Consider the following 16,552-nt stretch of genomic DNA (forward strand, 5'->3'; position numbering starts at 1 on the left):
GACCACTATATTATACCCAATACTTTCACACGCACACACACGCACGCACGCACGCACGCACGCACGCACACACAAAAAAACACACACACACACACACACACACACACACACACACACACACACACACACACACACACACACACACACACACACACACACACACAATCCCCCAATGTAGGTATTTAAGGGTTTATTTGAAGGGTCCCCTCCATTTACAGTAACATAATTATAATATATTGTAGTAATAATAATAATACATTTGGTTGAAATGACAGGACCCATAACTCTAATATACATGTAACACAATCAAGGTTTTCAAGTCTTGAAATGTTGATCAAATCGCCATACAACAGAACTGAACATCACCACATACATACTTTAAATAAACTCCTTTTTCATTGTATTCATTTCTATCTCTCTGCCCCCTTTTTTGTTCCCGTCTCAGACATGGGAATGTTTTAATTAACCACTTAAGCCCTATTTTAGACTTTGTTGTGCAGTGAAAATAGCACAACGTGTCTCGTCATGCCGCATTGTGAGCTTGTAGATTTTTTGGAACATTTAAAATGTTCTCTCCCCCCACCTATTATGACATGTCCAAAATAGAAACACAAATTTTAAAGTGTCTGAGAGTGTCCCAATGGATGAAATAAGAAACTCCTGACTTGCAATGATCAAAGAGCAGCTGAACCTTCACATCTGCACAGAACTCTTTTCTGTAGCTCCAGGTTCCTTGACCTCTGATCTTGCTGGTGAGAGTTTGGCCAGTGTCCTAATTTATGCTCCTTCGTACAATGCTGTCACGGCTCCGCGGTGAATGACGATATATAACAGACCGACGGCCTGATAACTCCCCGAGGCGCCAACCGAGGGGAGTTATCAGGCCGAAGGGATGTTATATATCGTCATTCACCAAGGAGCCATTCATTATCCCGCGTATTACCCGGCTACTAAATAAAATTAATAATTTGAATCAAAACTAAAAACAAAACAAAGTATTTCCTTGTTTACAGACGGGGTCCCCCAGCGCGACATGGTCGCCTTGAAAAACAAGGAAGTGCTGATTAGATAGAATCCATTTTCTGATACTACGTTGTCTATTTCTCGCTTAAAATATTTTTTAAAACATTCATTCTTGAGAGTAACGTTTAGTTCTAAATGTTGCCCTAACCCTATAAAATAGAATAATCTCACACATGTTGCATCTGTGATGTGTTGTTGGTGGTGTTGTAGATTCAGCATGTGACGCCATCGCAAGATCAAGCTTAAGCGCATTTGTCTCATTGCAAAACTTTGGTCTGAACTTAAGGCTTTAGGTAGTGAGATGACGAGCTGTCAGCGATAAGCTGGATTAACACATTTAATTGCGTTTCGATGCGTTTAGGTCTGTACCTTCATATGAAACACATTTGAACAGAGAATAGACACTAGGACGTAACATTAATAATCTCTGAAACTGGACTATTATATATATATATATATATATATATATATATATATATATATATTAGGGCATTAACGAAAATTACACAAGTCGACTCCCACCAGAGAAAGTCGAAAGTCGAAGTTAGCATGTGAGCATGTAGATCTGCTATTTTCACAATTTCTGCCTAGCTATATATTTGACAATTTGGACAATGTTTAATTTGCCATTTTAGCTGTATTAAAAAGTCCTTAAATTGTCACTTTAGAAATGTGAAGATACCCTCTATACACTTAAACTTTATGTCGGTTTGTTTACAGTTGAGTGAGAAAACAATGTTTCACATTAAGTTAATCATCTGGGGACCCCCCAAATAATCGGGGGGTCGTGTGTGATGCGATGTCATCAAACGATAAAGTCGACTTCAACTCAACTTTTTTGCAAGTCGAGTCGACTTGCAAAAATCACAAGTCGTTAATGCCCTAATATGTATATCTTCTCCAACAGTTGCAATGTGAATCTAAAATAGAATCAAGCGTGCAACCAGGTAATTAAGACAAGGATGCCATGCTGTGCTGTTCTCATCTGGCTCGGCTTTGGGTTCCATTTTTACTTCTGCACTGCCTTGTAAACCAAGGATTTGTAATGCAAGGCCTGTTAGGAAATATTAAACCAGTTTGTAAGGTCACTGGATGGAGACATTATAAACAGAAGAGCACCATCCCCAGGGGCGTCACACCAAATTCTGGGCCCTTGGTACAAGGATTCACTGCGGGCCCCCCATGAATGTTAACTATTGAAAAATAGCAGATATACAAGCTCACAGCGCGGCACCGAGTGCCGCGCGGCGAGCTTGTAGATCTGCTATTTTTGAAAAATCGTGAAAATGTGTGCCAAGAAACCTATGTTTCCATGTCAGTGATGCTCAAACTTTTTCATGTGAAGGACCCCCCCCATCTCAACATATTTAGTTCCAGGGACCCCCCAGAAGCAAAATTTGAGTTACAAATGTTCACTTAAAAAATACATATATTCAAAGATTTGCGCACATTTTCATGACTTTTCAAAAATAGCAGATCTACAAGCTCGCAGCGCGGCACTCGGTGCCGCGCTGTGAGCTTGTATATCTGCTATTTTTCAATAGCTAAAGTTACTAGGGCCCCTCCACCTTGGGCCCTGGTAACTCAGTCCCACTTTCCTACCCCTTGTGACGCCCCTGACCATCCCAATCCAAGGATGAATGGATCCCACTACTCCATTTAGTTTAGCCTTCAACAACTGCTTACAGCTGCTTCACAGAGAACGGGGTCAGGGTCTTCTCTACACTCTCCTAAATGAGATCCAGTAGTGTAATTTCTGCACTGCTGAGAAAAGTGTTTCAACAGCCAGGGTCGCGACCGCAGTTTTCCCGGTGAACCTGAGCGCAACGGTGGGGGCACGGGAGTGTGGGACACACACCACTGACTATTGACCGAATTCACGTTACGCAACTTCCTGGCGCTGACGTCATGGTAGTAGGGGAAACACTACTAATATCCCATAGAGTTAACACAGAAATCGCAAATTTAATGCAATTTCCGAATAGTAATGTATAAAAAATACGGCTAGCATGATCAAGAACACAAGATAGTAAAAGGCACAAAGCGGTATAATTTACTTTACCGTTCGAAATAATGATTTGTTGGCTTTAAGTCCAGCTATTTCTGTTATAGTTTCCCCTTCTAAATTGACATCAGCACCCGGGGGATGCTGAGAAATCTGCTGAGTGCGCATGCGTGGGCGGGCTGTGAACTTGGTCTATTGCCGATGATGGAGAGGTTATATAGCTTTATGTATTGAGAATGAGAGGCACTCTTGCCGATTTTGTAGGAGACTCGTCGTCGCCAATTGCAAGATATTTAAAAGTTATTTAGGGCCATGATGATAACCTTTTTCCCACCACTAGACTAAGGATTTTCCATTTAATGATTTCATTTATCGTCATCTTGCGCTAATGCGCGCAACTGTTTTTTTTTTTTCAGCCAGGTTCACCGGGAAAACTGCGGTCGCGTCAGGGTCAGGTCTCCCATAAGCCTAGTGGTATTTGAGTCCAATGTAAATCATGTGCTTGTGGGCAGAGTGTAATTATGAAGTGCCATGTAGTGTCATGTAAATCTAAGTTAGGCGAGGACACATCTAATCAGTGTGTAGTGAGAGGGGTTATAAAGGCTCTTATGGGTGTAATAATTAAAGGACAACTTTGTTTTTTTACAACAAGGGTTCATACTTTTTATTGTAATTAGAGAACAGAAAAGATAAGTGTTAAAATGTTTTCATTTACTTCTTTCTATAGTTTTAGCGATTTTAATGACTGATTTTAGTGGTTGGGGGCATGCATGCAAATGGCTAAATATGTATTTTTAGACACAATTAAGCCGGCGATTTCTTTATTACTATTTACAGTAGCCCCCATAAGTCACATCTGCCATGAAAGATTGTGGTTCATCTTGGGAATGGGCTTATTGTGTCTAAAAATACATATTTAGCCACTTGCATGCATGCCCCCAACCACTGAAATATAATTAATTAAAATCGCTAAAACAATAGAAAGCAGTAAATGAAAACATTTGAACACAATTATTTTCTTTTCTGTAATTATAATCTAAAATATGAACCCCATGTAAAAAAAACAAAGTTGTCCTTTAATTAAACCAACGCTGTGTAAAGGACTATTGATGTACACTTCCTGTAACATCCAAACCAGGTTTCATATAAATATGTATTAATCGGGGTAAACTTTTACACAAGGTTCTGTGTGTATTGGTAAATTTAACCCATTTAGGCCTAAAATTATTGAATGCTTTAACCAATGAAAAATAGCAGATATACAAGCTCACAGCGCGGCACCGAGTGCCGCGCTGCGAGCTTGTAGATCTGCTATTTTTGAAAAAAGTCGTGAAGATGTGTGCAAATCTTTGAATATATGTATTTTCAAAGCGAACGTTTGTAACTCAAATTTTGCTCCTGGGTGGTCCCTGGAACTAAATATTTTGAGATGGGGGTCCGTGGCCAAATAAATATCAGTTTGGGGGTCCTTCACATGAAAAGGTTTGAGAACCACTGACATAGTAGTCTCTCGAGAACAGACTAACTGAGCTCCAGCTAAGTGGAAAAGGACCTTTTCTTTGACGATGGCCGGCCAGATTGCTGACATAGAAACAGGTTTTTCAAAAAGTCTTGGAAGGATTCAAAAGACACTTATAGAATCGGGTCAAAATTCAAATTTTCACGATTTTTCTAAAATAGCAGATCTACAAGCTCGCAGCGCGGCACTCGGTGCCGCGCTGTGAGCTTGTATATCTGCTATTTTTCAATAGCTAAAGCATAAAATAATGATACACAAAATGTGTACCCGTTCTAAATGGGTTCATCTGCTTCCTTCCAGCAGAATGTGCAGGGCCTGGCCTGTTCTCGGAAATGTCTCTCCAATCCAGTGGCGTCAGTTCAGAACAAGCTAAGGTATGGCAACATGACTGGTGTCTTGCACGCGCGCCCTCGCGCGCGTGCAAGACACCAGTCATGTTGCCATACCTTAGCAACAGGCACAATGAAAAGTACATTTCATTATTTCCCCCTGTAGCCAAGGTATGGCAGCTGCATACCCCTGCCATACCCAATTGACGCCCCTGCTCCAATCCCGAGCCGCCCCCCAGCAGCTTCATGTCAGCCCAAAACGCAGCCAGTCCAAACTCCAGGCACATTCAGTCCAGTCTTGGCAACGCTATCAAGTGGTTTTAGTCCAATTCAGTCCAGCCTGTTCAAATCCACAAAGTCCATTTTCCAGGCCACCCTTCAGACATACATTCATGTGTATTCAAGGTTTGCCAAGTGTCTTTTAAGGCCTTCATTGAAATGCATGCGACTGTGCACAGTGCACTCTGCAGTAACTGAAATGTGTGAAACATTCCTACATGCACCTAAACTGGAAATACTGATGGCACATTTAAGACGTCTGGAATATGCCAAACGGCTGTACCAATAACATCCACCAAATAGCATATCGTTGCTGTCAGGCAGAAGCCTTGTACGCTTTTATTTTTCTTCCATACATGAATGCCTTATTTTAAACTTTATTGTATGACAGTGTCACGAAAAAGTAGCAAACCTAGCTGATTGAGTGAGCTTGTAAATTGGCTATTTTATCTGTTTTCGAATATTTGTGAAGTCTTGAAAACCTACAGTTTTATAAACGATGGACAGTAATCTTTTTTTTCAAGACCATTGGGACTTTAAGTGGACATTATTTACATACACTCAATTGTATTTTTTATTTATTTTACCAGTATAGTAGTAATGTATGCCTATAGTGTAACATTACCATATTCGTCAGTCAGCCCATTTAGCACAAACCTTTATGTAGTAGTATCAAAGTCATAGAATATACAATATAATTTATTTTGCTGCTTTTGCATCACAGGTAGCTATATGATAACATACATCCTTATACACTTTTATATTCATGTAAATATATACAATTTAGTGCCTCTCAGTTGGAGAAAAATTGGATTTCATGTAGATATACATTTTTTATGTTTTTAAGTGTACAGTTCCTCATGGGATTTGTGATACTTGGTAGAGTAACAGTAGTTTTGTGATACGTATACATCCAAAATATCCAAAATTGGGACGTCACATTGAAAGTGCTTAAGTCTGTCTGCGGGTTTTCATAAATACCATTGACTAAATAGACTAATTAACAACATTGGATCCAGGTGCTCCCTTCCATTTCCTGACAAGGTTTTGGACATACAAGTTTTCCGCTCGACAGCAATAATATTTAAGGCGTCTTGGGTAAAACTTTGACCAAATGCATGCACCAACACTTGCTAATTAACATACAGTATATTATTATACATATCACATTCACAGAGCCAGACAAAAACAAGATATTTGATTCGTACTTGGACTCTAAAATCACTAAGAACCTTGACTCTCGCACCTACCAGCAGGCCATTCTCATGGGCCACACATTTTACACCAGTCAAAGCAACATGTTGAGGTTCTCTCTATGAAACATGACACTCTGTTGACCTTGTGGTGCATGTGGTATTCATTAGACCAGTGTTTCTCAACCTTTTTTCTGCATGGGCACACTTTTCATGTCCCAAGAATCCATGGGCACACCAACATAATACGGGGGTGTAAATCACTGTCGGGAAGAAACCTCCAAGTTTCAAATGTGTACGTTTCTTCGCAAAGTAAAGCCCTGCTTCATCATACAAGGCTGCTGACAACAGTCGTGAAAACAGCAGATCTACAAGCACACAACGTGTTCACTATAGTTTAAATCATTTTTAAAATGATAAAATACTGGCAGTTTCAAGGGGCACACTTGACCCTTCTCAGGGGCACACCAAAGGTCCCCAGGCACAGTGGTTGAGAAACACTGCATTAGACGCGCTGTCAACCTACACAGGGTTGAAAAATGTCCACCAAACGACTGGCACCACCCACACAACGGGCAGACACTCCCACTACATAGTTGGCAATACCCACAAAATCCATAAAAGCTTAATAGAGACTTCCGTCCAGATGAGGGAAAAATACTGTAAGCCCCATGCGTTCAGCACTTGGCATGGCATGAATCAGGAACGCACCGGGGGCTGTTTGGTGAACACACCCTGTCTTATTTGGGTATTTCAGCTTACGAGAGAATGTACATACACGGGAAAGCTCTCATTTTATGTGTCAACTCATTCAGGTTGGTATGAGTTCACGTCGTATTTTCGATGTGGTCCTGACGATAAAGCAGGGGCATAGTTCCGCCGATTTAAAATGATTCCAATACGGAACTAAAACTTCCTATGATTGGCCGCTAGTTGCGCTGTTTTCCCCCCCGGCCGATCGCAAAAAGAATTGTTCTCCATTGGACCCCATTCATTTTCCCCTTTCGTTTTCTAACCTTAATTAACATTATCATAAATACTTTATGGTTCTTATCGCTAGTTAAAAATTGCCTTTCAATCACAATGATATGTGTTTTGTGAAAATAAGGTCCCATTTATGTTAAAATTGATGATAAAGTTGCGGGGGGCGTGGCCAACTAAACTCATACCAGCCGGCTGTGTTCTTCTTCGCGTGCTGTATTTCCGTTGGCAGCCAATAGCATCCTCTGGTCGCATTTCAATCTACGATGGCGACACCCATGCCAAGGACCCAAAATACTTCAGTTGCGCTGCATAGAAACCAATGGCTTCGCTTTGTCCATATATTTTACAGTCTATGGTCAACTCATTCGGGTCGGTGTGAGTTCACGTCGTATTTCCGATGTGGTCACGACCCTTGTTGGGACGATAAAGGCACGTTGTAGTCCGACGCTCTGTGGCACAGCTCTATTTGACCCTGGCTGGGCTGTTTCACCAACGAGGACTTGAACACGGAAGCCCTGGAGGGCAGACGGGGCACCCTGCAGACCGAGGCCCAGCAGAAACCCAGCACACTGGGAGAGAGGAAGATGAAGACCCACGGGTCGATGATGGAGTTGACGGAGATGAAACGGAGGGCGATCAGGTCCATGCGGTGGGACTCCGTTCTGTTCTGCCCTATGGAGTTGATGTACACGCGGCTCTGAGAGAGAGAGAGAGAGAGAGAGAGAGAGAGAGAGAGAGAGAGAGAGAGAGAGAGAGATGGGAAAAGAGGTAAAGAAGGAACGGTCAGATTAGCTGTTGTCATCTGAAAGCATCACATGTGCATAAGTCTACATCAGGGGTCTTCAACAGGGGGTCCGGGATCCCTAGGGGGTCCTCAGAGTAACTACAGGGGGTCCGCCCTAGCGTCCATATTCTGAGAACTTTAGCCAAAAATAGCAGATCTACAAGCTCACAACACCTTGTAGATCGGCTATTTTCGGCAAGGAGGTTTCGTGTAGAGGGGGAAAAGAGCAGACTAAGTATAGAGTGAAAGGTCAAGTTTATTAAGTATTGACGGTTCAAGTGGTTAAATATCTGGAAATACAAATTTAAATGAACCCAATATACACCGATGATTGTGCTGTCAAACAATGAAACTATATGGAATCTAAGTACAGGTTGTGGGGGTCCCTGCTTCATCTCTCTCGCAACTAAGGGGTCCTTGACCTGAAAACGTTGGAGACTCCTGGTCTACATAATAAACACAACTTCATTTGATCTTCCCAAGTCCTGTTGTCTTGATGTGAGGAGCTCATAATAATATAGAGTGGCAAGGAATATCTGTGCACGGTCGATGACGTGAAATGACATCATATTTGGTGCAAGACTCATTTGGCACAACTAAGGATAAATCCAGCTTTAAGATCATTAATGTTAAATATTAATTACTATAATTTTTTTTAATGTATGACTTTTATTGTGACTGTCAGGTCGTAGTTACTATGAAAAGCTCCACCGGCTGTCTGTCAGTCAGTCTGTCTGTCTGTCAGTCAGTCAATCTGTCCGTCACGTCACACTTTTGCCCTATATCTCTGCCATGTTGGCCCTATCAATGCCAAACTTTGCACACACACTCCTTGGATGGCAAATCACAACCTCCACCCCTCATTTCTCACATGGCCCTCTTCTAGCGCCACCATCAGGCCGACTTTTGCAAAACACATTTTGGACACTGCTCCTACAGATTTTGCCCTACAATCACGCAAAGCGGTACACAGTATCTCTATAGTCATGTCATCAACATGGATCTGTCCCATTTCCCATATTCCCACCTGATTGGCTACGATTGCCTTCTAAAGTTTGTGTATGCGACGTGGCGGTCCCTTATCTCCCGATTAGGGAGTCTTACTGGTATAATATGGAAGGTGGTTCTTGAGAATTCAATATATTCTAATGGTCCAGAGCTCCAAAAAGAAGGAAAAGCGCTAATCTAATCCATCTAAACTGCTTTCCCACAGCCCGATGCATCCATTGCCTCATGTGAGGACACATTAGCACATATACTATCTCCGTTTCTGCAAACAGGATGTTTGCACATTACATAAGACAGCCGTATCATTTGAAGATCCTGTTTGAGTTATGACCCGGTTGTAATTTGGGATTTTCAGAGGCTGAGGGCAGGTCCCCATAAGTGTGCGTGCGTGCGTGCGTGCGTGCGTGTGTGTGTGTGTGGGTGGGTGGTAGTGGATAGCAGCCTGGGAACTTGGGATTAACACAACACCTGCCGCATCCCCATCATGAAGCCAGAATGCACACAAATGTAACTCGGGCATAACAGTGAAATACAATTATCTAATCTGATCCCTATTATGTAACCTTCTTGCATGACCTTGGTTCTCACTTATCATGTGTAACTTGTGTTAATCAGAAGTGAGAATAGTCTGAGACACACTTGCCAGAGCTAACTGGGACATTTAACATACATTTTGCATAAATCAACACTTTGATGTTGCCCTGAAATGGGAGACCTGCTGTATTTAGATTGTATAGGGTCACGTTTTTGCGACCGTCAGGGCGCAGTTACTATCAAAACCTCCACCGGCTGTCACGTCACGTCACGTCACGTCACGTCACGTCACGTCACGTCACGTCACACTTTTGCCCTCATATCTCCGCCACCGTTGCCCCTATCCATGCCAAACTTTGCACGCACACTCCTTAATGGCTCCTAAACCACAACCCCATTTCTCACATGCCCCTCTTCTAGCGCCACCATGAGGCCGATTCTTGCGAAACACATTTTTGGACACTGCTCCAACAGATTTTGCCCTAAAATCACACAAAGCGGTACACAGTATGTCTAGACTCATGTTATCAACATGGATCTGTCCCATTTTGTATACATGTGACCTGACGGTCGCTTATCTCCCAATTAGGGAGTCTTACTGGTACTATTTGTCTGTCTGACCGACCAAAGAACCACCAACAAAGCTTGCATGTTTTTGTACCATGCACATCCTTTGGCTGAGCTCTAACAATTGTCACAGGACATACGGTATACTGTAGTTATATGAATGAACACAACATTTTCAAGTATTCTGACTGATGTAAGTGGATGTAGTACAAGCCGCCCGCCCAATACAATCCAGGGAAGCTATGACTCCAACTTCACAGGTTTACAAACTCTCTGGGGGCTGGGCAGGAACCTTGTCCAGTAAAGTAAATAATGAAAATATGGTTTTATGACAGCCATGATTCACTGTACTGGACACAGTAGTACTCTGTCTCCCCCTTTCTCACAAAAGACCCCTTTCCACTGAAAGGTGTAACCAGAACTTTCCAGAACCTGAACCTATTTATTTGGTTCTGGTTTTGTTTCCATAGCTCACGGCCCGGTTTCAGACGAGGTTCCCGGAACCTTTTTTAGGTCCTGCTCCTGAGTAAGAACTAAACTTGAGTTCTGGGAACCTATGGGCGGGGCCGGGGTAAGCAGGGGTCCGCTCAATATGCCGACGGGCCGCTGTTCAGACAAGCGTCGGCAGGTTAGTTACTTGTCACAGTTACTGAGGTTAGGTTTAGGGTTAGGGTTAGAGTTAGGGTTAGTTTTAGTGTCGGAATACCGGACCGTCGTCATATTGATGCGGACCCATGTAAGCAGAACTTGGTCCCGGAACTTCACAGGTTCTTGAAAGTTCTTGGTTCTGGAAAGTTCTGTCGGCCCTACAGTGGAAATGGGAATTTTGTTGTCTTTTTCTTGCTCTTTCATACAGTGGTGGAAAAAGTAAAAAAGTAGACACGTTTTATTTAAGTAAAAGTATCAATACTGCAATGTAGAAATACTCTGTTACAAGTAAAAGTCTGGAAATCATAATGTACTTGAGTAAAAGTATTGGCATCAATATGTACTTAAAGTACCAAAAGTAAAAGCACAACAATGTTTGAAAATAGCTGATCTACAAGCTTGTAGATCGGCTATTTTCAAGTATAAAATAGGGCTAAAGTGGTGTGTGTATGTTTTTTAATATTATAATGTATACCTGCAAAGTAACTAGTAACTAAAGTTTTCAAATAAATGTAGTGGAGTAAAAGTACAACATGTGGATCCGAGATGTAGTGGAGTAGAAGTAAAAATATTGGAAATTGGAAATACTCAAGTAAAGTACAAATACCTCAAAATTGTACATTACTTAAATAAATGTACTTTTCACCACTGCTTTCATATCATTTTTCCATTCCATCTGTCTTCCTATCACTCCTGCCCACACTTTTTGTGCTGTCTTGTTTGCTCTTTCTCTGAATTTCACACCCTCTCTCTCTCTCTCCCTCCCCTCTCACTCTGTATCTCCTAAAAAGATTCAGTGTATTTTCTCTCTTAACTAAAATGACTCATAGTCTCCCGGCAAAGTGCTCCGAGATAATTGAGGTCTAATTTCCCTAAAGGGGAATCGTTGCGCCATCCCCCGTTAAGCCGTACCTCGTTAGTAGGCAATTTCCTGTAGCTTAATGGAACCCAGGGCCGGGCAGGAACAAGTCGCTTCCATGGAAACTGGTGGGTTTGTTGTCAACTGTACAGTAAATTCCAAGTGAAGTGAAAGCCATGTGATGAGTTTGCATTTGAGGAAGTTGAGTAGTCATGCACGCACTCACCCTCTCTCTCACACACACCCACACACACACGCAAGCACACACACACACGCACGCATGCACACGCACGCACGCACGCACGCACGCATGCACGCACGCACACACACACACACACACACAAGACCGCACAGTTCTTGTCTTTAACCATTTGCCTTTGCAGTTTTGCATATGACTCCTAATCTGAATCTATCCAGAAAAGGTGCTGGGACTGGGAGTACAAACAGTGCTCAAAAAGAAGGCCGCTGAACTAGGGCTGACCCAAAATATTCGAATATTCGAAGCTTCGTTCGATGGCACGGGATTCGAACTTGAAAAAGAAATTCGAATAATCGGCCGTTTGTCCTTTGGGGGGGCCGCGTGCCTCAGCTTGTGCCTCAGCTTGTGCCTCAGCTTGCGCCTCGCTCCACTCCAGTCCAGCGTGACAGTGTCACCTCCTCCTCACACACATGTTAACATTAACAACAAGCCGACAACAACAAGAGCAAGCATGAAGCCATCAGAATGGTCGCCGATAATTAACAAAAAGAAAAGAAAACGCAGCGCGCTGTCACAGATAAAGCCCAGGACACCAATGTCTGAGTAACATCATCACCCATGCAACTATTCGATGCGGTCACCCATTTCTGTGTCAAGCCCCCACACCAATGTCGGTGTAACATCCATGCATGCTGTTGTTGTCGTCCTGACCAAGACACAAGCTTGTTCATTCAGGAAACAAACAGCGAAAATTGGATTTTCCAAAACAGACCCCGTCACCCGTCGATCCCGTTTTAAAGAGGAAAGAAGAGCTTAAAACAACTTGCTAGGGTTAGGTGGTGTTGATGATGACAGGTTTATATCGGATCTGCAAACTCAAAACTAGTCGCGCCCGCCTAGTTGTCTGACTGTTGCTGTTGCAGCCGCAACATGATTATGTCAATCCTACCATACTGCAAAAACACATTTCTTATAGAAAACATTTGTATGATATTCTTCTTCTTCTTCCTCGTTGTATTGTTGTTTTTACCGTGCAAATAGGGAGCTTTATTATGGGGTAATTTTAATTGGGTAAAATAGCGCTTTTTTTATATTCTATATTAATTTACGGGATTCTTTATTCATTTACGAGAATGATTTGGTAGTGGGACTGATTTGCTAGCGGGAAAAACGTAATCTAGTTATTTTCCAGCTGGTTTCACTGAATCTGAAAGAGTAGTTTGTTAATGAGAAGCGTCACTAACAACAGCATGCGTGTAGTGCGTACCCATATCAAAAGGATCAAGACAAAATGAGGCCAATGAGAGATATGGAAACAAACGTGCGGTTATGTGGGTTTTGTTTTGGTACGAGTGTTTCGAATCAGACCAGCTTGGTGCTAATGACACTGATGTCGTTTTAAACACACCCAGATGAGGTGTGATTAGAACAAACGATGTTTGGGAAACTGTGACCATGTGTGTTCGTGCTGCACGTGGGTGTTCATGTATGGGAGAACATTAATGTTTATGTATGCACTAGGGATGGAACGATATGGGATATTATCGTATATCGTGATTAAAAAACACTCACGATAATCGTATTGTGGAGATTTAATTTATCGTGATATCGTCCTCTGTCATGCATTGCACTGGGATCAATTCACCTTTTATTTGCCGAGCTGCATATCCGGTACCATACCCTCTATTGGTAAAAGATACTTATAATATACTTACTCGATACAGTCTTTTTTTCCACTTTCTATCAAATGTCTTTGCCAAAAAATAGCTGATCTACAAGCTCACAACGCGTCACAAAGCGACGCGTTGTGAGCTTGTAGATCTGCTATTTTTTGGGCAAATGTTCCGCACCAGGATAATGGATGTTATTGCGATAATATCGTAAATCGCGATTTCTTTTGTCACAATAATCGTCATATAGCATTTTCATATCGTCCCATCCCTAGTATGCACTACCATGTGTCTACCAGAAAATTAATGTGTGCACGCATGCGTTTGTGCATGCAAGTGTGTGTGTGTGTGTGTGTGTGTGTGTGTGTGTGTGTGTGTGTGTGTGTGTGTGTGTGTGTGTCGCTCTTGTCTATGCAGACATTTTCAACACTAGCTCCGCTGTCATCCCTGGGTGCCTGGTGAAACTAGTTCGGTACACATCAACACCATCACCCTGGACTTCATAGACCCACTACAGTTTTCTTACAAAGAAAACAGGTCTGCGGATGAATGATGCCATCTCACTGGCCCTACATAAAGGAACACCTACAGGGCTAAATCTCGATATTCCGACGGCATGAAAATCCGACGGCACGGAGATCCGAATCCGATGTCCCAGAGAGAGAGAGAGGCTTAAACATTGCTGATAGTGAGAACCATAAGTTATGGTTTAAAGTTATACCATGTAACTTTTTTTATAAAACAAATCTTAAAATTGTCCTAACTGTTAAATCGCTAAAGTTTTAGAACCCCCACTCTGTTATTTTCAGCTTCTGAAGCCTTCTCTTTATATGTTTTCTATGAGTTGTGAGGGGGGGAGAATTTCCCGGCAAAATGATGTCATCTCCCACATGATACACTACCGGCCAATCACAGCGCCGATCATACACCACCGGCCAATCACAGCGATTCTTGCTGTCTCTAAAGGAAGTAGCTTCCCTCAGCAACTGTGTTTACATTGGTGAAGGAATCTTGCTTGCTACTCCCTCAATTCTGGTCTAAAAATGATGGGAGACGGCTCTACGGAATCGTATCGGCAAGGCGGAGGTGCTCGCGACGACCCCCGTTCCGGTGGTCCGCGGCGACTCCGGACGAAAAAAGCAATACCGCTACTGACCACTAGTTGAGCAGCTTTCACAGTACAGCTTTAATGTTACTTGGAGTTGGAGGAGGTGTGTGTCCGCTCTCCTAGTTGAACAGCCTTTCAGACTAAGTCTCTCGGACTTTAAGGCCATCGGAAAATCACCACGTGCCCCACCGACAGTACCGTTTTCAAACTATCCATCCAACCAAACTGTCTCCAAGCTGGAAGATCTAATCCCAGTCAGCTCTATCTGAACCTGGATACTGTACTTCAGTGACACAATGATTGTAAACAACTACAGTATACAGCCAAACAGCAGAAATCGCGTCATTGACACCACAGTGATTGGTCTGATCTCCTCAAAGTGCCTACAGGCAGGACGTATCAGACCTAACACTGGAGTGTCAGACTCAGGACAACGACCTGATGCCGACTGTCAACAAAACAAAGGAGATAATTGTTGACATCAAAAAGAGGCACTCCCAAAGGGTTATTGGTACAGTGTAGAGCAGCGGTTCCCAAAGCTTTTAGCTCATGACCCAAAAGATACATTAGATGATTGGCCAGGACCCAAACTAGTGAAAGCAGCAGATCTACAAGCACCGCGTTGTGAGCTTGTAGATCGGCTATTTTCACTACTTAAAGGGATATTTCACTAATCACTTTCAAAAAAACTTTTTGTCATTTTATCATCTAATCAGGCTTTTGGGAACACCCAGACAGTTTTTGATCGTCTATTTCCACTATTTTTTAAATGTTTGAACATATATAAACATTTTTCAACATGTAAACGATTATGATGATTATCACAAAATAATTGTGATATGTCAAATAATTGAGATTGATTAGACAATTACTGTATGTAATAACTGCAATAATTCCAATGTGCTTGTAATTGTACTTGTTGCAGATAAATGAAACTCTTGAACTGTTGAACTTGTACTTGAACACCACTTCACCGCTTTATCTTTAAAACCGCAAGAGTGAAAGAGAACTTGGTATGAGTTGCTGACAAACATCCTCTCATTTATTTTTATCTCTTCTTCTGTGATTCTCCCTTTCTCTTACTCTGAACGTTTTTCCTGGCAAGAGACAGGAAACAAGCTTTTGGCCTGAAAGCCCTTAGATCTCTGAAGCGTTTACAAACCAACTAAAGTATTGTTTCTTCTTGAGGAAATCTAGTCTTGCTGTGAGAGGGGAACCCATCAAAGGTCCAACATTTTTGTTTGTCTTTCTCTTTTGATGAGAACCAGTAAGACTCCCTAATCGGGAGATAAGCGACCACCACGTCGCATACACAAACTTTATAAGGCCAATCAGGAGGGAATATGGGAAATGGGACAGATCCATGTTGATGACTTTAGAGATACTGTGTACCGCTTTGCGTGATTTTAGGGCAAAATCTGTAGGATCAGTGTCCAGAAATGTGTTTTGCAAGAACCCATTCATGTGATAAGTACAAGTTGTTGATGGAAGTTGTTTGGCTTCATACTGTAGTGTCGATGGATGCAGGTGTCTCTCAGTGTGTTTCTCTGTCAGACAAGACCAGTCTGCCTTTTTAATTATTAACGCCATCAGATATGACGACGGCTAAGTCAAAGGGACACACGGGTCACGTCTAGCTTCATGTCTGCACAATAAATGTAATTCGATCACACCTCATGTGTGCATAAGGATATTGGCTATGCATACGCATAATATGTGTGTCCTGACCCCTAAGCAAGATATTGCATTACCGAATCCACAGCTTGTATTTATATAATGGCCCTTATAAATTATGCAGCTGTGAGAGTGTTCTTTCAATATTCTGACCCGTGCAAACTTTCTA

General features: G+C 42.2%; 1 protein-coding gene across 1 annotated transcript in view; it reads right to left on the reverse strand.

The window, feature by feature from the left end:
• Nucleotides 1-7,735: 7,735 nt before the first annotated feature.
• The window catches only part of ptger2a (prostaglandin E receptor 2a (subtype EP2)), a gene marked incomplete at both ends in the record, with an annotated part of 31,644 nt that continues 22,827 nt past the window's right edge, over nucleotides 7,736-16,552 (reverse strand). Inside the window, one exon of the mRNA XM_080720604.1 lies at nucleotides 7,736-8,029. Within this exon, the coding sequence (XP_080576730.1) occupies nucleotides 7,736-8,029 (294 nt within the window). The remainder of the gene's footprint in view (nucleotides 8,030-16,552) is intronic.

This window comes from Nannobrachium achirus, assembly GCF_963921795.1.
Source record: "Nannobrachium achirus genome assembly, chromosome: 24".
Lineage (NCBI taxonomy): Eukaryota > Metazoa > Chordata > Actinopteri > Myctophiformes > Myctophidae > Nannobrachium > Nannobrachium achirus.